At 60.5% G+C, this 21,860-nt stretch overlaps 2 protein-coding genes across 4 annotated transcripts in view; both read left to right on the top strand.

The window, feature by feature from the left end:
* CAPN5 (calpain 5) overlaps nucleotides 1-21,860 on the top strand; it is a 52,174-nt gene that overhangs the window by 13,891 nt on the left and 16,423 nt on the right. For 2 of the 3 annotated variants that reach the window (XM_032427276.1, XM_032427275.1), the window contains exons 2-3: nucleotides 2,940-3,183; nucleotides 9,606-9,737. In XM_032427276.1, the coding sequence (XP_032283167.1) occupies nucleotides 3,019-3,183; nucleotides 9,606-9,737 (297 nt within the window). In that variant the 5' untranslated portion in view covers nucleotides 2,940-3,018. Of the gene's footprint in view, nucleotides 1-2,939; nucleotides 3,184-9,605; nucleotides 9,738-21,860 lie in introns of those variants that run through there. The other variant, XM_032427277.1, reaches the window with a different exon arrangement.
* OMP (olfactory marker protein) lies at nucleotides 15,378-15,869 on the top strand. The gene has a single exon (XM_032427278.1). It carries the CDS (start codon nucleotides 15,378-15,380, stop codon nucleotides 15,867-15,869), a length of 492 nt encoding a protein of 163 aa, XP_032283169.1.

Below are 21,860 nucleotides of genomic sequence, written 5' to 3' on the forward strand. Positions count from 1 at the left end.
CACACAGTGTGAAGATGCTCAGAAAGGAGAACTGCCCTGCTCCCAGCTCAGGCCCGGAGAGAAGAGCTCCCGGATTTGGAAGCTGGCTCTCCTGACTCTTGCTTGATCCACGGCCTTCCGTGGTGACGCCTGTGGCTACAGGGAGAGGGCAAAGCTCAGGGGCTCTTGACTCAGTGACCCCCATGGGGTTGTTGACCCAGTAGACGGAGTGGGAGGTGATCATGGGGCCCTCGGAAGGTGTGGGAGGACAGTCACCATGAGGTGCCATGTGTACAAAGGCTGGGGCCAGAAGATCCTGGCGTCAGCAGGCCAGGGGCAGCCTCGCTGACAGGGGTGCGGCTGGAGAGTGGCCGAGCTGGGGCGGACCTTCAGCCAGGCCTCGCCCCCGTTCTCCTGTCCCAGGCCCAGCCAAGCTTTCCTCTCTGCCCCCACGCCCCTTCTGTCCTCCTCCGGGGAGCGTTCACCTGGCCCAGAACCCTCATTCTCCACTGGCCTGGCTGTGCAACCTCGGCCAGCTTGTTCCCCCTCCCTGGGCCCTCTGGGTTCTGAACATGGAATTGCTAGAGCTGATTTCTGGGATCCTGCTCTCAGCTTCTTTGATCTAATTCTTGCAGCTTTGATTGCTTCCTGAGCAGGCCCTCCAGGAAACTGTGACGCTAATGACTCTCCTGGGTGGCCCGTGCTGGAAGCCCAGGGGCTGGCTCTCTAGGCTCCCCTCTTCTCTTTCCCTCAGGCCTCCAAGGCTGGGAGGCTGGGTGGGAGGGGGCAGGGTTCTGGGCCTTCCTGCCAGAGAGGTTAAGTGGTTGGGCTGAGGTCACACAGCAGCGGGAGCAGGCCCAGTGTGGATGTGGGGCAGAAGGTGCAGCTGTCGTGTGTCCCCTCTGCTTCTCCTGCTTTTCCCTTCCCTGTCGAATCCCTCTTCTTTCCCTTCCCGTGAGGCTGGCTCAGTCGGGGTGTGTGGCCTTAGCCCTTTCTCTGCGCCACAGGGTCACTGGGCCAAGGTGGAGGCACCGAGGGATGTGGGTTCAAGTCCAGACTCTGCCATGGGACGTGGGCAAGGCTCCTCCCTTCACCGAGCCTCAGTTTTCTTTTCTGAAAAATGGGAGCAATGAAAGATTTGCCCAGCACTGTTTGCAAATGCTGCACGGGACCCTCTTGCCCCCTGGTGTGCACGTGGCAGGTGCCAGAGGGGTGGAGCTTCTCTCTTGGTAGTGAGAGGGGCTTGTCTCCTCTTCTTGTTCCCCTCCCTCTGGCCTGCTAAGCAGTCTTCTCAGCCTTTGGTTAATTATCACGGCATCTTCCAGTTAGTAAAGCAACGTTGTGCCCATTGCAGAGCTGGGAAAATGGGGACTCAGAGAGGTTGAGTGACTTATTCAAGGCCACACAGCAGGTGAGAGGTGCAGCTGGGACTGGCACCCACATCAGACTTGCTGTCAAACTTGTGTTCACCCCAGGAGCCAGCCTACCTTGCCTTGGTTTCCCTCAGCGGGGCTGGGAAGCCAGGGCCTGTGGCCCGGCGGGGTTGCAGTGTTGCTGCCCTGGGCAGGCCCCAGGACCAGCAGACCCAGAGGGTGTGGAGCTCTGCCAGTGGCCCAGTTGGAGTCTGAGATACGGGGGTTTTCGGTCAGATGCCCGGCTGTCTGTCTGAGCACGGGGGCTGTCGGTCAGATGCCCGGCTGTCTGAGCATGAGTCGGGGCGTCTCATGTGTCAAGCTGGCTGCTGATCCCCACCCTGCGCCCTCCTCCCAAGGCCTTCCCTGGCCATGTCCAGCCCGTGTCCCTTGTGTTTGGTGAGCACTCGGCTCCGAGCCCGAGGGGGCTGCAGGGAGGCTGCAGACGGGAACAGCCTCCTTCTGTGTCGGGCTCTGTGTAGGGGCCGCATGCTCCCAGGGAACCAGGCAAGCAGACCCTGCTCCTGGGGCTTCTGGTCTAATGGGTGCCTACGGTCCCGCCTCCTGGGACGGGGGTGTGGAGGGAGATGAGTTCAGTTTGGGATTGGTGCCTGTGGGTGCCTGGGCCCTCATCGGAGTGGGCGGGTTGGGGGCCCAGAAGAGGGGTCCAGGATGTATAATACAGGGAGATGGGAGTCATCAGGCAGGGAAGGTGAGCAGAATGCTGCTCGGTGCAGGGCCCCGGGCCCGAGAGGGAGAGGGAGGGCAGGGATGGGGGAAGGGCCAACCAGTGCCGCCGCCCCTTGGGGGCCCTGGATGAGACTGTTCAGGAGTGAGTCACAGTGAAGTCTGGGAAGCCTTCAGGGAGAGTCTGGCGTAGGAGATCTGGAGGCCATGGAGTGAGGGATGGGGGGCCTCATGGGAGGTTAGGTCACTAGGATTAAGGAGCCACGAGGAGATGTTTATTCCAGAGGCAACGGGAAGAAGGCAGTGCTGGAGGGCGGACCTGGGGAATGAATGTGAACGATGGCCAGAGGGGGGCCCCCTCCCCACGGGGCAGAAACAGGCCTCTAGATTAAGTGGGGAGGGTCCAGAGGAGGGGAGCTTGGAGCCAGTGCCCCTGCTGTCCTGTGCGTGTGGCACCAGCCAGGGAGCTGCTGAGTCAGCCAGGAGTCTGACTCGGCCCTAGGAGGTCTAGGGAGGGCTGGCGACGAAGGAAGGAGCGGGCGGGTGCGGCCCGGGAGCCCCGAGCGCCTTGCGGGGAGCCCTGGGCCTGTTGGCTTGCAGGCTGGCATCTCCTCCAAGCATCAGACATGGGAGCATTCAGGACGAGGCGTCAGGGCAGTCGGTTCCTGTCCCTGCGTGCATGTGGCAGCTGCGTCTGTCCCCGCCTCTGAGCCTCGGCTCCTGGCCCGTGCGACGCGGATGAGGGTGCCCGCCTCACAGGGCTGCGGGGGGGGGGGGGCACCCCAGGCTCCCCTGACTCAGCGGGCGGCAGGTCCTCCAGTCTCCTCAGTAAGTGATGATCTCCCCTTCCTGTCATCCCAGGGACGTCAGGAGCCGCCCGCGTCCCCACCCTGCTGTCTGCTGCCTTGTCTCGGCCTCCCCTGCTGGGGCAGCCGCCACCATGTTCTCGTGTGTGAAGCCCTACGAGGACCAGCACTACTCTGCCCTGAAGCGGGCCTGTCTGCGCAGGAAGGTGCTCTTCGAGGACCCCAACTTCCCGGCCACCGATGACTCGCTGTACTATAAGGGCACCCCAGGCCCCACGGTCAGGTGGAAGCGGCCCAAGGTCAGTGTCTGGTCATGGTTGGAGCTGAGGCGAGCAGGCCCAGACCCGCCCAGTCTCCAGGGGACGGGGCGGTGGCTGGTCATCCCGAGCCCCCAGGTGGCCGGGAAAGCGGAGGGCCCTCCTGCTGTGGGGTCTCGCCCGGATGGGGAGCCGGGGAATCGCCCTCATCCTCGGGCCACCGGTGCCCGGCCAGGACCTTGCCCCCTCTCTGGGCCTCAGCTTCCTCGCAGGGAAAATGGGGCCCTCTGCCCTGCCACCCAAAATAAAACCCAGGGTGGTTTGGGGCTAAAAACGAGGCAAACGTTCGACTCTCGTACAACATAGAGTGACATTCAGGTGCGAGCTGTCTGCCAATTGTTGTAACGATTTTGAGATGGTCGTTTGCTGCAAATGAAAAGTACTCATGATGATGGTTAATCAATACTAAGAACAGCAGTAAGAGGTGACAGTGCCCTCTCGGGTTGTTGGGAGCATTCCGAGAGATGGCAGGTGAGTACGCGTGGCCGCGCCCAGCACCCAGCCCCCAGCGCCGGCAGCCGCACCATTACCGTTGAGGATGGCGAATCCGCGGCATCCGTCTGGCTGCTCCCCGTCCCGGCCTTGGTCGCTGACGCCAGAATGTGTCGAACAGAATTGTTTGGCCTCGTGACACGATTCCACCCTCTTTAACCCTGATCCCTGCGTGTGAGGCCCTGGGCCCTGGGCCACCGGGCGGCTGCTGGCTCTGAGCTGCTCACACAGGAGGGATGTTGGTGCAGGGCGCCGTGCTGTGCCCTCTGCCCATAGTCAGCGGAGGCATCTCAGGGTCGAAGGGGGGAGGAGGCACCGTGTGGAAAAGGCGGGAGACTTGAAACCCTCAGGCTTATTTGGGACATGGCAGGAGCATCGGGGAAGAGGGAGCCTGGGTCCTGGGTTCGGTGGAGCTGGTGTGCCCTGGGGCAGTGGGAGCCCGGGAGGGTGGTGGTGGTGGGGGGGGCGCGAGGTTTTCAGCAGGGTGTGACGGGGGCAGATTTGCATTTTATGAAGTTCCCTCCGACCTCCTAGACGTTTTGGGAAAATGGGATTCAGTTTTCATGTTCCTCTCCTAGGCTGTGACCTCAAGTCCCTTCCAACTCAAAAAATTCTGTGTGTTTTCTTGGACTGGGGTACTTGAGAGGTAGAGGCGCCGAGGCCAAGGCAGGAAGGCGCATGCCCCGATTGCCCTGGGGAGCCAGTAATTGAGCCAGGCTGGGACCCAGGAGTCCTGCCTGCCCTGGCCCTCTGCCCGACACCTCGGTTCTCCGGAACTCCCAGGAGCCTCCTGGCCAGGCCACAAGATTCCTGCCTCTCAGGCCCCCCGCCCCCACGCCTTCCTCTCTCTCCTTTGTCTGGTGGGTGGGGAAGGAGGCCAGCCTCAAAGGGCCTTTGTGAGGCCTTGGGTGTGCATGGAGGGGAGACACTCTCTGCCTTCCTCTCGCTCCACCCCCTTGCTGCCCCCGTCCTGCCCTCTGGCCAGCACGCAGACATTTTAGATCCATGGCCCTGGAAGGAGGCTGGCGAGGCATGGCTGGGGAAAGGTGGGCTTGGTGTGGTGAGAGGAGGAAATGCCAGTCTGCCTGGGCTCAGCAGCCCCCTGCTGTGTGATCCTGGAGGAGTCACCTGCCCTCTCTGGGCCCCTTTCCCTGCCAGTTTGGGAGTCCTGCCATGCTGCACCCTCCTTCATGGCCTTCCTCACTGGCGTGGTGTCTGGTCCTTTCTAGACACTGGCAGAGGAGGAGCAGACCCTCCCTGCCCTGCCTGGAGGCCGGTGACAGGCGGCTGGTGGTGGTTGGTGCTGACAGGGAGACATCTGAGTGCAGCCCATGGGTGGCGGTGGGGAATGGGTTCTGGGTTTGGGAGGCAGAGTTCAAGGCTAGGCATAGCTGAGTGGGGTGGGATGAGGAGCTGAGATGGGGTGGCCCAGGGTGTGTTGGACGGTGCGTGTGTAAGCAGCGCCTGCTGGGTGGTGTGGGGCTCGTGTACTGGGCAGGCCCTCGCCCCACGGTCAGGACGGCTGGTTGGTGGGGCAGGAAGTCAGGCCCGGCTTGCCTCAGGCCGGCGGGGCGAGGCCAGCCTGGTGGGGTGACCATTAACTCCCAGCTGCTTGGTCCTTGGCCAGTGGGATGGAACTTTTTCCCGAGGCAGGTGTGTTTCCATGAAGTCTTACTTCCTGGGGCTTGTGACCGGACTGTTGATAAACAGAGCAAAAAACTCCTTCTGGACAGCCCCTGGGAAGGCCGCCTTCACTCCATCACACCTCCAGCCCTTCTCTTTAGGTTGGTCAGTGTCATGGTCTCTCTGTTCTTGAGGATCTCCTCAGTCAGCCTCCCTCCCTGCTGGCCTTCCCTTTGCTTTCTCCCAAAATGGAATGAGAAGGCCGGTTTTTGAGCCAGATGGACTTGGCCCTACCTCCCAGGAGGGTCATGGGAGGTGTGACCTTGAACAGGCCACTTCCTCTCCCTTGGCCTCAGTTGCTTCATCTGTAAATGGGAAGACTAACTCTTGCTGATCATGGTTTCTGGAGGTTGAAATGCCCTGAGCTATCTGTGGTGTTACATATGGGAGGCGGATGACAAGCCGGCTCCCTCTCTCGCCCACCTGCTCCTTGCTAACCCTGTGCTGGAGACCCAGAGCTGGCCCTGCTGGAAAAGAGCCATCTCCTGTGGACTCTGCAGGTGGGGCCAGGCCTCGCCCACCTCTTCCCTCATCCAGGGCACCTGCCTTAGGCCCACACCCTCCTCTTTCCTCTGGGTTCATTGTTTCTTTTTTCCTTCCAGTTGGCTAAACCCAGCCTTCCCCACAGGCCTGGCCAGGGAGATAAGAGAAGGAGACTGTCATCAAGGCCTGTGACTCAGGGGGAACCCTGAGGGTGTGGATGTTTGAGGGACTTCCTCCTCTCTGAGGCCCAAGGCCTTTGCAGGGGCCCCTTTTCGTCTCTGTGGGGACTGAGTACTCCCTGTCCCATCCAGCTCTCTGCCTCCCCCCATGTCTGGAAATAAGTTTGCAGGTCCTTTGGTGGAGCCAAGAAGGGAACAAGTAGGGGTTCTACAAACAGACGTTGGTTTTAGGAGCCCCCCCTGGAATTTTCCCCCAGTGGCCTGGTGTTCCCCAGCCCCAAGTTCTGGGCTCACGTTCATCATACCAGCATGTGGAGAAGACCCCACTCCTTGGCTGTGCTGGGATTTAGGCCCCTTTATGCCACAGAACAGGTAGTTTTGCTGGGGCCAGCCATCCGGGCCATTGTCCGGCCCAGGAACGCTTCCCTTCTGGGCACACGCTCAGGCGGCCTTACAGGACGGATTGCTGGGGGTGGGGGGAGCACGGGATGGCTCTTACCCCTGAGAACCTGCCCTTTTGCCTGTCCCAGGCAGACGGACTGCTTTCTTCCTGGGCCTTACTGTCCCCGGTTGTGTGGTCCATTCCTGCTGGGATCTTAGATTGCTGGGGGGCGGTGACAGATGAGCAGGGGGCGGGAGAGAAATGTGCCCCGGATCCGCTGTCTTGCTGCATGCCTGTTTGTACACCGGGCCTGCAAACCTGAAATTCTCGTTGTGCCCCGGAGGGAGATGGTTCTGGGCTATGCCCTGTGTCCGGTGGAGCTGGTGTGACGGGCTGAGGGGCCAAGAGGTGAGAGGTGACTGTGGTGTAGATGGCCGTGCCCCAGAGAGAGGTTCCTGGAGCAAAAGAGCCGTCACTTCCCAGCCCTGGGGGGTGCCTTGGTCCGGGGCTCCCCGCAGATGCCTGTCTGGCCCAGTCCTGCGAGCCACTTTGCCCTCCCTTGCTCCCGGGGAACCCCCCTGCAGCCTCAGCAGTACCTGCCAAGGTCTGCTCCTGACACTGGTAGTGGGCAGAGTCGGGCCTGGCCCTGTCCTGGAGCTCGCAGGCTGGTGGGCGTGACCCAGAGTGTGGACAGTGATGGGAGGGAGCACAGGGGCCAGGAGCCCACGGGAGCACGGTGTCGGGGTGGCGTGTGTCTCAGTACTGTGGCTGGATCCCTTCTGGGGGTGAATGTGGAGTCCCTGTTTCTTTCCAGAGCCCTCCCTACCCATCGGCCCTCTCCACGCCTGCTCTGTTGGTGTCCCTGCCTCCAGGCAGTCTCCTTTGATCTCTCCCTGGCTTCCTGCTGTCGTAGCTGTGCTCACGTGGAGGGTCATAGTCAGGCTCGTCCTCCTCAGGGGCTGTGCCCTCAGGCTGGGAACTTCCCTGACTAGCTCTGTGCTCTGTGCCCGGGAGAGATGGAAGGACAAACACAGGTCTTGAGATCCTGGCCCTAAGGGTAGGTGAGCGTCTGGGCTGCCCCTGACCCCTCGGTCTCATTTTAGTATAGCGGGCACCCCTAAGCTGGGCTGAGGACAGGGGCGGGGTGGGGTGGGGTGGGGAGGAAGCAGGGTGGCTTTGTCTCTCATGAGTCCTAGCCCCCCGGAGGCTGTGGTGCTGCCTGCCCGAATTTGGATCTCACTTCACCTTTTCCTCTGTGGCCCCAGGCAAATGACTTAACCTCTCTGTGCCTTAGTTTCCTCATCTGTGCCAGAGCCCTGTTGTGGGTGGCAGGGCCAGGCTGGGATGGTCGGACCTGCCCCACAGGTTGGCCCCCGCGGTCCCTGCTCAGCAGGGCGGAGGAGAGCCCTAGTGAGGGAGCCCAGCCGCCCTGGGTTCTGTCCCACTGGCCCACTTACTGCCATGTGACCTTGGGCGTCACTGCCTCCTCCTGGCCTCGCCATCCTCCTCTGCGGACCACTGGGCAGTCATGTCTCTCCAGCGCCTTGGCCGGGAGGATCTGAAGGGGAGGGTACTAGGAGGTTCCCTCTGCAGATCCTGGTGATGCCAGGCTGTGGCTGCCTCCCCTCCCATCTCAGGTGGGCATGTGGCTGGGATCCTCCAGATATGAAGCACCCCCCACTCCCGCCCTGCCTGCAGGGAGGCGGATGCTAAGTCATGGCTCCCTCGGGCTCCAGTGCCGGTCTGCGTGCAGGCCAGGGCCTGGGAGAGAAGAGAAGGAGGGCAGCAGGGAGGGAGGCGGACTTCTTCCTGCCCTGCTTCCTGATAACATGGCCTCTGCGTGTTTCCAGCCTCGCTGGGTTCCCGTGACCCGGGGCAGTATTACTCAGACCTGGGGCATGCCACAGTCCATACTATGGGGAGCTGTTCACGCCCTCAGGAGGTTGGGCCTTCAATCTGGTCCTCCAAACACTGGTTTTCCTGGGCAGAGGTGGCAACAGGAGTCCCAGACGCCTTAGTGAGAACCCATAGCCCTTTGCCCCATTTTCCCTGCGGAGCGCCCGGCTTCCGTAATCCGTGGAGTCCTTACAGAGCCCTGCAGGGAGAGTGATCTGCCTCCTTTGCACTGGTGGGGAAACAGAGGCCGAGAGAGGTTGGGCCCCTGGCCCGAAGTTGCACAGCCATAAATGGGTCTTCCTGACTGCTACTTTCTGCTGGCTGCCTATGGTAGGACCCCAGTAGCTCCCTGTGGTGGAGGCAGGCCCAGCTGTGTGTGGGCCATGTGGTTCAACCGCTCTGGGCCTCGGTTTGCTCATCTCTACAATGAGCACAGGGCCCACCTCTCAGGATCATGGTGAGGATGGATCATGGCGCCAGCAGGATGCCAGGCACACGGAAGGCCTGTCTCAATGTTCACCACCTCCCTCTCAGCTCTGTGGAGTGAAGATGCTTCGGGACACAGGTGGGCACCTGTGTGCCCCAAGCAGAGACCTGGACTGTGAAGGGGGAAGGGAACCGCCTTCGTACCCAGCCCTGTCCCCGCCCGGCCCACCCGGCCCACACGGGCCACACGGAAGGCCCCCCAGGAGCGCTGCTCGGCATTGCTTGCTGTGTCCTTGACATGTCACTGCCCTTCTCTGAACCTTCAGCCCTCGTCCGTAAACTGGAATAACAGCCCCACAGTCCTCAGGTGGGTCGAGGGTCCAGTGAGACGGCCTGAGGCTGTGCCGGCACGGGACGTGGCGCGGTCAGCTCCCTGCTTCTCCCCTGCCCTTTGCCACTCGTTCGTTCCCTGAGTTTGCTCTTTGTTTCTGTCTGGGGCCCCCGCCCTCCTTGTGACTGGGGGCCCCTGAGGGTGGGCTGGTGTGGGCACTGCAGGGTTGCTGCTGCTGGGAGAGGGTAGGAACTGACCCTTTGCTGGTTGGGGAAGAGCACAGAGGGCAGGAGGAAGGGGGTGCCCCGGGGCCAGTCCCCCTAAGTCCTTCCACAGCATCTTTTCATCATCGAACCTCTGGCCCCTGAAGGGCAGACTTTTTCAGCCAGGGGAAGGGAGAAGGGCGTCCCAGGCAGCACCTGGGGGGGAGCTGGATTTGGAGAAAGCGGCCACACAGGGGGCCCCCAGTCTGCAAGGGAAGGCGGGTGAATCTCCACACTGACAGTGAGGTCTCCGCTTGGCTTCTCTGCAGGACATATGTGAGGACCCCCGCCTCTTTGTGGACGGCATCAGCTCCCACGACCTGCACCAGGGCCAAGTGGGCAACTGCTGGTTTGTGGCGGCCTGCTCGTCGCTTGCCTCCCGGGAGTCCCTGTGGCAGAAGGTGAGGCCTGGGATGGGGCCCTCGCTGCCGGACGGGCGAGGTGCAGCCTGACTTTATGAACACCTGTGCGGTTGGTGGTGGGGGGGGGGTGACACCACGGCTCCCGGCATTGGCTGAACAGCAGAATCGCTGGCCCCTCACCTGCCGGCTTAGGCTCTCCAGGGCCGGGTGCTGGGAATCTCTGTAGCTCCCAAGGGCATTCTCATGTGTCCCCACCTGAACACTGGGGGCCCACGGTGTCCCTGGAGCCACCTGGCAGAATCTGCACCTGTGAAATGTGGAAGCTGCCTGAATCAGGTGCAGTGTGAGAAGACCCCACTAACTGGGGCTCAGGAGGCCCCCTGCCAGTACGTGCTGTAGAGACTTAGCCAGTCCTTGTCCTTGTCTTGGCCTCAGTTTTCTCACTTGTTCAGCGGGAGTAGTCCAGCTGGTTTTGTTTCATGATTCGTGGTTCCAAGTGCTGATGTTCTGGACCAGCACCAAGGGCTTAGGCTGGAAAGAACTGGCTCCGGTCGTGACACCTCGCCCTCTTGTGGCGGCACTCGGCAGTGCAGCCCTTTAATCCCACACCGAGAGCTCCCTTCCTGGGGAGGCGGGGAGGCTGGGGTAGAGGCTGGGGTAGAGGCTGGACTGCTGGTCTCTATAGAGTAATCCATCAGGACTGCATGCTGGGTTCCTGTGCTAGCAGATACCAGTCCCCTGCGCATCCCTGCCCTTCCTGCCCTTCCTCTGAGGAGCTAGCAGCAGGGCTTACAAGCTCTGGGCATGTCAGCCTTATGGCTTAGGTTGAAGCCCTTGCCTCACCATTTGGTAGCTTTATAATTAGCTCCGTTTACTCATCCGAAAAACCAGGATATGAGGGTAGCTCATATCTGAGACACTTCTCAAAGGGCCTGTGCAGTGCAGTGCCCAGTGAATGGTGGCAGCATTACCCGTGTTTTGATAATTAATATTCATAGAACATAATGGGTATTCCCAGGCAAGCAGGGAGTATCCCTCAGCCATCAGAGGGAGCTGTGCCCTTAGCCGGGGCTGGGACTGTGTTAGGTGCCCTACTCTCATGTCTTATGAACGGGGGTGTGACCTTTCAAAGCCACCCCAGGGTGGGTATCCCTGGGATCTGGCTCCTGATGGTCCTGTGGACACAGGTGCTGGAGGGCCCTAGCAAAGGTCACTGCTGCAGCCTATAGATGGGGGTGGTTGTAGGATGTCCAAGCTGGAAAGGCCTCAGAGCGCCACATGCGGGATCATTTCACTCATGGGCCTCAAGGACCAGAGAGGGTTGGAGCCTAGTGCTGTTCTCTGGATGCTGTTCTCTGTCCTCGCCCCCCTGTCTCCAGGTTCCAGGCTCCTTCTCTGGGCCCAGAACTAGGTCCCCCAGCCTCTGAGCCCGTCCGCAGCTAAGTCAGGGCTCAGTCTGGGGCTGACGGTGGCACTCAGGGATCCTGTGGGGCTGGCCCTGTACTTCCCACCCTGCCCTATAATCCCCTGTTTACCTGTGGTCTCCCTTCTTGAGGTGAGCTCCCCGTGGGCAAAGCTGGCCCAACTATGTCTTCCCACTGAGCCCAGCAGGATCCTGGCCCAGAGAAGGCTCAAGAAAGTTTTGAGAACAGAGCCCCTCCCCAAACTGTTGGACTGAGCTGCTGGGCAGCAGCTCCCCGGCCGGCCCTCCTACCCTGTGCCTCCTGGGGCCTTCAGTGGGGCCAGAGCCTGGCCCACCGTGTCCCCTCCCGGGGAATGGGCTCGCTGGTCATTTGTAGGGAGGAGGCTCCGCCTGCTGTGTGTCCTGTCCTGGGCCTGGCCTTCGGCGGCGCCCTGGTACTCCATCTAGTGAGTGGAAGAAGGGGCCCGGGACCCACAGGCAGGAGGACTGTCATTGATGCTGTGGCGGGTCTGTGTTTGTCTCTGGGCCGAAGCTTCTGCCTGCAGGGTAACAGGGCACCTGGCCTGGCTGGTCTGGGGGCTTCAAGGGCCAGGAAGCTGATCTCCAGGAGCTCGGGTCCCCGGGAGGCTGGAGCAAGGTGCTCTTGGCTAATTGCACTCTGCCTCCTGGTGCTTCTGTGGTGACAGCTCCTGGGCCCTAGAAGGAGGTAGGGGGCCCTGGGGAGCTTATTACTGCCTTACCTCCCTTCCTGTCCCTGCTGACTGGGCCCTGTTTGTTGTCAGCCCTCGCTTTAGGGCCCGTTGCCCTGCAGGGCCTCCCCTGCCCCGTCCTGTTTTCTCCATGGAACAGGGGTGCTCAGCCTGAGCTGCACCCCCACGCCCCCCAACCACTTCACTCTGGGGATGCTGAACCTCAGGATGCTGGTACACCATGCCCTCAACACGCAGTACCCCCTCCTCCAGGAAGCAGGATGCAGCCTGGGGCTGATGGGCACAGGATTTGAAACAGCCAGACCTGGGTTGGATGCTGGCTGGGTCCCTTGTTGTTGTGTGACACTGGGCAGGGAAGGTTCCTTCTCTGGGCCTTGGTGTAAACCTGACCTTTCTAGTCCCCAGAGTTGTAGGAGGGTGAACGGAGCCTGTGGTGGGGGAGGGTAAGCCTGTGGCATTTAGTGACAATATACCCGTGTTAAATCCCCTCCCTCCCCGCCTCTGGGATCCCCCCCTGTCCCTCTGTTCTACAAGACACCTCTTGGCAGTGGGCCTCCCCCTCCTATGGGATCCCTGGTAGGGGCATTATGGTCTCCCCACCTCCTCTGTCCATGCTGTGAGGGCGGGACAGTGGACTTCAGGTGACCGGGTCTTGTGGACCAGAAATCAGGATGTGACAGTGGGGTGGAGCATTTGCCATCAGGCCTGGTTCCTTCTGGGCGCTCACCTTGCCCAGAGCCTGGTGCAGGCCCCGGCGTGGGGGCAGGCCCGATCCCTGCTCCGAGCCTCAGGCGCCCCTGGCCAGAGGAGGAAAGCTGAGTGGAAGTGAGTGCCTGGCTGTCTGAGAGGGAGTGTTGGGGGGTGGCCGGTCCTGGGGCGCGGCCGGGGGAGGCACGTGGTGGCAGGACTCAGTTCCACTTAAAATACTCCCCCGCCCCTGTTATCTGCGCAGCTCATGCCCGTGAGCTACAGAGTTCATTCGGCCCTGGTAACTGAGCACCAGCTGTGCCCCACACCATTCCAGACGCTGGGGACTGAAGGTGTGCACAAGTACTATGTCGCTGAAGGCTTGCTTGAGCCAGAAAGAACCAGTGTTAGGGTTTGCTATGTTTCCTTCTAGACTGTTTCTCCAGTTGGGGTTAAAGAGGCGTTTGTTTTGCTTTTCAGTACACAGTTTTGCAATCACATATGCAAGTTTGGAACCTGCTCTTCTCTGTTCATTCCTACGCCAGGCTTTAGTGGGTTTTCCCAAGGTGTCTGGTGGCCGAGCAGAGAGCTGTGGGTGGCACTGGGCCCAGCCCCACCCACAGCCTCCTGCCCCCTTCCTCTCCCCCCTTCTCTCTCGGGCCTCTCCTGCCCCCCCTGTCTGAGGCCCAAGCCCCGGGCGCCTTCCACCCTCAGCCTCCTCCTGCACGTTGGCAGCCAGCCCAGGCTGAGCCCAGGCTCTCCTCAGGGGCGTGCAGCCCCTGGGTCTCCCCACCAGTAGAAACCGAACACCTCCCCCAGCATCCTGCAGGTCTGGAGATGGGGTGGGCGTTCTCTCTTTCCTCAGTGCTGCTTCCAGAACGCACCCTCCACTTGGAAGCCCCTACAGGCTCATGCCGTTGGCTCCCCACGCCCCACAGCCCTGCCCACCTTGTTGCCAACCCCTGTGGACCATCTCCCACCCGGTCACCAGGGGCTTGGCACCTCTAATTTCCCGGCCTTTTCCACCCAAGTGCTGCTGTGTCCCAGGGATTACCGCGCCCGTGTGGCTGACGCCCTGCCCTCATCATCCTGGCCTCAGTTCCTGTTTGCGGCTCCATCAGACTTTACCATCAGCCGCCTCGGCCTCCTGCCTCCATGGCGGTCACAGCCCATGCCTACATCTGTCCTTCCTGCAGGTGTTCCGCCGAAGGACCAGTCTCCTTGGCCTCACCTTCCAGGCGTGTCCCTCATCCTGCACTTCGACACACACCTGCCCCTAAACCTCGTTTTGGCTTCAGTCAGTGTCTGTGTACTCTCCCCATCTGCACGTCTTCCTCTGGTTGTCCTTGGCCTTGGGCCCTATCACATCAGTTCTCTTCTCAGTGCCATTCATTCATTCATTCATTCACCAAGCATCTTCTGAGGGCCTCCTATGTGGCAAGCTCTGTTCTAGGTGCCAGCTTAACTTAACAGTAATTCCTCAGCTGTGTTGTTCCCTCTCCTCTGCAGGTGCAGCGTGAAAGGTTCTGGGAGGGTCAGGCAGTTAGACATCTCGCGTCCTCTCGAATGCCCTTGGGGGATTGCCGCCAGCGACCCCCAGAACTGACCTCAGGGCTTGAGATACTATCTGCTCACATGCTCTGTCCCCGTTGGTGACCCCCTGCTGATCAGGTAGCCAAGATCTCACTGACTGATTTAGCGTCCATCTAGCAGTTACTGTGCTTGTGGTCCACTAGACCCTTTAGATTGTTTTCAGTTGTTACACTTTGGCCTGTGTCTCTGTCCTCTTCTCCGTGTGTGGCGTGTCATGGCAGCTTCCCCTCTCCTCTCTCCCACGCCCAGATACACTCACATACTCCAGTTCTTCCATTTACTGGAACATACTAGCCGAGCCCCCTGGTTCTGCCTCAGGCACTGCAGATGCAGACATCTGTCAGATTCTTCCTCAGCCTCAAGTCTCCTGGGGGAAACTGAGGCTTGATGCGGGTGGAATAAGTGCTGGGATTTTAGTGGGAGGAGACCCGGGCGTGTTGAGGCAGGGCCAGCGGGCAGGAATCCTGCAGGTCAGTGATTCTCACGGGCCCTGGGCCGGCAGCATCAGCATCCCCTGGGAGGCTGGTAGCACTGCAGATGGCCAGGCCTCGTCAGCCCTATTAAATCAGAAGCGCTGGGGGTAGAGCCCAGTGATTGTGTTCTGAGTCCTGCAGGTCTAAAGTTTGCGCAGGGGTTTAGGTGAGAGGTGGTGGTGGTGGTGGCCAGGCCAGTCCTGGCAGTGGGGCTGGGCGGGAGGGCTCCCAGGGTCCCTGGGAGGCAGAACGAGGGCCTTGGCTGTTGAGTGTGGAGGGGTGAGGCTGAGGTGAGGGCGAGGTGGCTGCAGGCTCTGGCTAGGGTGACTGCACATCTCCGATCAGCAGGACCGCTCCGTTCCTTGTCCCCCGTCCCTCCCGCCAGGGGGTCTTCCAGTCTCTGCAGTGAGCACCTGCTCCCCACCCCCTTCCCCTTCTCACTGCCCCGTGCAGGCTCCCTTCTTCACAACAAGCCCTTCCGAGGTCGTCAGGTAGTCAGGTAGTCAGGGCGGTTACCACAGCAGTTGACATCAGCAGCCTGGTCCCCGAGGAGCCTGTCGCCCTCCCGCCCGCGGGCCGTGCCTCCATGACTGCCTCTTGGAGGAGGAGAGAAGAGGCACTGGGGGCCTCCCACCCCCGTTTGAGGACTGGGCAGGGCAAGGAGGGGAGGGGCCGGGGGAGGGCCGAAGGGTAGGCGGGGCGGCCTCGGGGGCCCTCCGGCCCTGGTGGCGAGGCCCCGGCACACCGCGCTCCTAGGCGGCCGCGCAAGCAGCGGCGGCGGCGGCACCCGGGCATGGCGGAGGACGGGCCGAAGCAGCCGCAGCTCAGCATGCCCTTGGTCCTGGACCAGGACCTGACCAGGCAGATGCGGCTGCGCGTGGAGAGCCTGAAGCTGCGCGGGGGGAAGCGCCAGGACGGCGAGAAGCTGCTGCAGCCGGCCGAGGCCGTGTACCGCCTGGACTTCGTCCGGCAGCAGAAGCTGCAGTTCGAGCGCTGGGACGTGGTGCTGGACAAGCCCGGCAAGGTCACCATCACGGGCACCTCCCAGAACTGGACGCCCGACCTCACCAACCTCATGACGCGCCAGCTGCTGGACCCCACTGCCATCTTCTGGCGCAGGGAGGACTCGGACGCCATGGATTGGAACGAGGCTGATGCCCTGGAGTTTGGGGAGCGCCTGTCGGATCTGGCCAAGATCCGCAAGGTCATGTACTTCCTCATCACCTTCGGCGGGGGCCTGGAGCCCGCCGACGTCAAGGCCTCTGTGGTCTTTAATCAGCTCTGACGGCAGCTCCTGGCTGCTGTCCCCTCCCCGTGCCCGCCCGCCCTGTCCCCTGCCCGCGCCCCCTTCCCCGAGGCATGTGTTTGAGGACATTCTTCTAGCTGCTGGCCTGGACTCAGCTTGCCCGGGACCCGCTGAGCCTGTGTCCTTCCTCCTCTCCTTTCCCCGGTGCTGGCACTCCTGCTCATGGGAGGAAGATGCAGAGGCCCTGTAGTCTAGAAGCTGACCCGACTGCCGCTGCTTCTGCTGTAGACCATGGAGGCCCGGTCGGGGCCAAGCATCTGCCTTCTCTCTGCTTCATTGTCCGGAGAGCGACTCAGAACGAGAGAGACACCGAGAAAGAGAGATCCAAAGCGCCAGCCGTCGGGCTTCCTCGGGAGACGGAGAGATGACGGAGCAGCCCCCCCTGGGGAATCCACAAGCCTTTGCTGCCCTCCTGGCCGCAGCGCCCTTTGCTGAAGTCCAGAGGTGCACAGTGAGCCTGAGGACCCAGGAAGGCACTGCTCCTGGCCCGGGCCTGGCGCGGTCCCATGACGCCTCAGGGGCCTCAGGACTTCAGGCAGCGTTGCCGTGGGGGCTGATTTGGGGCAGTGGGGAGCGGCTGACAGGCTCGAGGCTGCGCTTGCCCGTTCTTGCTCCTCTGAGGACTCCAGGAGGGAGAAGTGACAGGGACGGGACAGATGAAAAAGTCACATAGAGATGCATCTGTCTGTACATGTGCATATATATTGAGAGAGAGCGTGCGGTATTCATGTGGCTGTGTTCCAGAGTATGGACCTGCCCTGCGAGCAAGTCGGATTTTAGATGATCTATTATGTATCGGCCAGCTGGCTCATGGGTGGCCCTTAGCAGGGGCTTGGTCAGGATGACCTTGGGGAGGGGGGCCTCCTGAGCTGAGAGCCTTTGAGGTTCATACCGTGAAGCAGGGAACAGCACAGTGAAGGGGTTTCCCTCTGCCTGGGGGAAGCAGGGTAGAGGGGTCCAGAGCCCTGGAGCTGGAGACATTAGATTCTTTGGGGCCTCAGGTGTCCCTGCTGGGATGTCAGGTTTTTTCCAGGTCCCTGGGCAGGAAAGGCACAGGCCCAGGGGGCACCTCAGGAAGTGCCCCCAACACCCTGTCTCCAGGCCAGCCCTGTTTTTTTTTCTTTTTTGTCAGGAACAGGCCCGTGACATTTTCCTCACGAAGCAGAGCCACTGAGCGCCGCGGGGCCCTACGAATAGACGAACCGAGAGACAGAGGGCGAGAGCCATCCTCAGTGGTTGGGGCTGCTGGGAGGGTGAGCCCCCACTCTGGAGGCATGCAGACAGGAGTGGGGTGTTGGAGTTGGGATTCTTTAGGTGGCGATTGGCTGTGGTCCTTTCTGACTCTCAGCTCTCGGGCCTGCCCATCTCGGGCGGGCTTGCCCGCCCATCTTCTCTGTTGACAGCTAGGGGTGTCCAGACTCCTGGAGATGGCCTTGCCCTTCGCCTCTCTGCGTGACCTCCCCCTGCAGCTCGGGGGGCCCTCTTGGTGCAGACTGCCTGTACCCCCACCCTGAGCCACCACATCCACCCCATGCACTGTGTGTCCCCAATAAAGCCTCTGTGTCCCCACCTCGTGGTGTGCAGTCTCTCACCGCGAGCCACCCCTGCCCCTTCAGGAGCTCTGACAGCCCTCTCCAGCCCTCAGAGCCCTGAGCATCCCCTCCCGGGCCTTTTCCCGCATTCCCTTCAACTCCTCCTGCTGCTTTCAGAGATGAGGCCTCGAGCAGTCCAGGGACTGGCCCAAGGTCAGACATCAGGATGGAGTTTAGAACCAGGTCTCCTGACACCCAACCAGGTATTAACACCCCTGACAGTTTTTCCCCCGTGGCCCCCAGACCAGCGTCTGTCTGGAGCGTGGAGCCATGCTGAGGCCACAGGGAGGTGCCGTCTGGTCCAAGCCATGCACAATCTCCAGTCTCCCCCGACTTGTAGGGTGGCTGGGCAGGGGGCAGACGGGACGGGGAGTGGCATGGTTGGGGAGGGGTGGGGTTAGGCCCACGTCCAGGTTTCACTCAGCCTCTGTCACCAGTTTAATGCACGTCCTCAGGCAGCCCCCTGCTGACCAGATAAGACTGATGTCACCACATCACCTTAACATCACCTTAATGCCCCACTTGGCCTTTCTCTAGAGCTCTTTCCCCTTGTCATCTCTCTGGAGCTCCCTCAGTTTTTGGACAGAGATGAAGAGGCCCAGAAAATGAGGCCATCTGCCTGAAGTCACAGAAGGCCTGGAGGGGCCAAAGGAGGGGTACGTGTGTGGACCAGGCTCTGGGTCTGCGGCCCCCTGGGGTGGACGGGGCAGTGCCCCACCCCTCCTGAGGGCCCAGGCCCGGGCGAGGCCAGCTTCTTCCCAGTGACCGAGGTCAGGTCCTGCTTCAGAGGCCACACTTGGGGTTTTGCTTGGGAATGACCCTTGCTTCGAAATGCTCTGCGCAGCCAGGTCTCCCTGCGCTGTCCTCCACCCCGAGCCCTCCCCAGAGCAGCTGCGGTCGCCTTGTTTCCCTTCCCCAAGCCCTGCCCTTCCAGCCCCGGCCTCCATCCACTCCTGAAGATGCCTTTGGAAGGGGTGGGGGCAGCAGAGCCCAGCCCTTCCACCCCTGCTCTCCTCCCTGGCTCTGCAGCCGAGACTGGCCGCGGGGAGTGCCGGGAGTGGGAAATGAGGACCCATTTTCCATGGAACCCACAAGAAACCATAGAGTGAAGAGACCTATCGTCTCCTGAGCTTCTGCCTCCCACTGAGGCAGTGGGTGCCGTGCTGAGGGGCCCGCCACTGACCACCGATGTGACCCTAGGCAGCCTCCCTGGGCCTGTTGGCAGGGGCTAATGATGGTGCCTCCTTGTAGGGCCCATGTGAAGCTTAAATGAGTTAATGTTAGTGAAACACTCAGGGCGTCGGGAGCTGGCACACGGCACCCTCTCTCCATTTGCTCATCGTGACTCTCCCGGTCACTGTAGACGCATGGTCTTACTTTGCAGTTATTCTGAGAGGAGTGTCCGCAGCACCGATTTACAGAGCAGCAGCGCAGGGTTCAGAGAGGCGAAGTGAGTTGCCCGAGGTGGCACAGCAGCCCAGTGCTTCTGGGAGCGGGCAGTGTGGGGTGGAGGGACGGGGGGGGCCCGGCTCTGGTTGGAGAGTGGACGAGAGGGCATGGATTCTCCTCCGCCATAATCACTGGGCTCGGAGTGGCCCAGCTGAGGGGATCTTTAGCCCCCACGGTGCAGCTGGGCAGCGCAGCAGGAGGGGGCCTGACCCAAGCCTGGGGTCCCACCCAGGTCTCTGAGCATCTGGCTGTGCCCTGCGGACAGAATCCCCAGGCCCCTGCAGATGCAGCACGTCCTCTCTTCGGGTGGTGAGTGACGGGGCTCTGCGCTCCCGAGGGTGTGCGGAGTAGGGGTGGGGGGCCCAAGCTTCCTGGCCTCTTCCCGTCATGGCATCTGAAACCCAGGAATTTGAGACTCTTGGAATAAGAAGCTGCGAACTGAGTAACTTCAGATGCTTGGAACCAGGCACCCTCTAGTTTGGGGACTCACCCACCTGACTTGGGTAACACAGGAATTGCCCCCCTGCAGCCCTTCAGCCCTCAGCCCTGCCGGCCTTTTGCAGAAATGCCCCCAGCTGGCCCTCTGGGCTCCGGGGCAGAAATCAGCGAAAAGCCCCTTCCCCGTGCCACACCTGCACACACACTGACACTCACACACGATGCCCGTGTGCACACGCACATACACATGCGTGCTGCGTACACCACGTGCACTGACATTCACGCACTTGCACACTCACACGGGCGTGTCCCACTGGCCAGAGTCCCAGGAGGGTTTGAGCCAGGAGCATTCCAGGCACCAGGGCCCCATGGCGCCCACATCGCCTGAGCTTTCTGGGCTGATTCTGCAGTGGGTGCCGGGGGGGGCCTCCAAATCCCACACAATCCTTGCCTGGCTGCCAGCTCAGCCTAAGTAAGTGCGTCGACCCCTCAGGCCTCTCTTTTCCCATCTGCATGGGGGGCTGTTGTTGAGGTTTCCCCCCAAGAGGGAGGCTGACCAGGTCACCTGAGCTGCCCACCAGCCCCAAGGTTTGCAGACTGTTGTGTGGGTGCACCCGCCTGTACTGCGTTCCCCAGCGGGATGACCCCTCACAGGTGCACAGCCCTCCGCGGTTAAGGCGGCACCCCCGAGGCCACTGTCCATCCTGGGTCTCCCAGCAGCCCTGGAGTAGGGGCGGCAGATGCCGACGCTGAGCAGCGGCCGGTCGGAAGCGGAGTCCGGGCCATGCAGTGTGGTTGGACACGTGTCCAGGAGTGGCTGCAAGGTCACCAGCTGGACAGGGCCTTGCTGCGGCTGGCACTTGGAGACTTTTCTTCCAGAAAGACTTGCCTGGCTGTGGAGCTGGCCTCCCATGATGGGGGGATGGGGGAGGCAGGGATCTGGGCCTGAGAGTGGGGCTCAGCCCTGCCCTCCAGAAGCTCTGCTCAGTGATCAGGGAAAGAGCCTGGGGGAGGGGCTGCCCCCGGGGAGCTCCAGACCCCGAGAGCCCAGAAGCTGCTGCTCAGCTTGCCCCTGAGGGACAAGGAAGGGGACGGTACCGGAGAGGGAGCCAGGCGTGCAGATTTGCTTGGGGCCCGAGATGGGAGGCAGTGTTCGGGGGTGAGGCCGAGAGAGTCCACAGAGCCTCAGGGCTGTGAATGCGGGGCCAGGGAGCTGGGGGCCGTGGGGATGGGGCGTTTCAACTGGAGACAACATGGGAGGAGAGAGATGGCTTAATGTGCTCCCTTGTACCCCTCCCTCTGCCTCAGCAACTGTCAACTCTCCCCCAGTCTTGTTTCCTCTTATTCCCCCCCACGCCCTCCAGGCAACATGTCATTTCGTCTGTAAATATTTCCGGATGCATCTCTGGAGAATAAGGGGTCATCAAAAGCAAAACAAAACAGAAACAAAACTCTGTAACCGCAATCCTGTAACACAACTAAAATAATTTCACATTTCACGATAATTCCCTCATTGCATCAAATGCCCAGGAGGAGTTTTGGTTTCCAATTTCTGCCATAAATGTGTGTATGTTTCTTTAAAAATTTTATTTATACCATTAGTTTCAAATGTAGAGTTCAGTAAATCATCAGTTGCAGATAATATCCTGTGCTCATCACATCATGTGCCCTCTTTAATGCCCATCACCCAGTTACCCCATTCCCCCACCCACCTCTCCTTCCTCAGCCCTCACTTTGTTTCCTAGAGTTAAGAGTTTCCATTGGTTTTTCTCCCTCTCTGATGACTTCCCATTCAGTTTTCTCTCCCTTCCCCTATGATCCTCTGCACTTTTTCTTATATTCCACATGTGAGTGAAACCATATAACTTTCTCTGATTGACTTATTTCACTTAGCAGTTCCATCCACATCGATGCAAATGGTAAATTCATCCTTTTTGATGGCTGAGTAATATTCCATTGTGTGTGTGTGTGTGTGTGTGTGTGTGTGTGTGTGTGTGTGTGTGTGTGTATATATATATATATATATCAGATCTTCTTTATGCATTCACCTGTCAATAGACATCTTGGTTCTTTCCAGTTTGGCTATTGTGGACATTGCTGCTATGAACGTTGGGGTGCTCGTGCCCCTTCGGGTCACTGCATATATTACAAAGCAGTGACCATCAAGACAGTATGGTACTGGCACAAAAACAGACACATAGATCAATGGAACAGGTAGAGAGCCCAGAGATGGACCCTCATTTTCTCTATTTTTTGAGTGTCTTCTATTTTATTGATTCCTGCTATCTTTATTATTTCCTTCCCTTTACTTGGGGAAAAATATTTTTCTAGATTCTTGAAGTAGAAACTTCCTCAATATTAAACCTTTCTTTCTTCCATCGTTGGCTTGGTTTTCATGCTGTTGTTTCAAGTGTTCTCTCTGCCACGCACTTCCTGTAAGCTCAGACTTACCTTAGTGGTTTTGTAAGGTTCAGGTACAAATTTTTGGCAT

Source organism: Phoca vitulina, unplaced genomic scaffold, assembly GCF_004348235.1.
Source record: "Phoca vitulina isolate PV1807 unplaced genomic scaffold, GSC_HSeal_1.0 scaffold36, whole genome shotgun sequence".
In the NCBI taxonomy this organism is placed as follows: domain Eukaryota; kingdom Metazoa; phylum Chordata; class Mammalia; order Carnivora; family Phocidae; genus Phoca; species Phoca vitulina.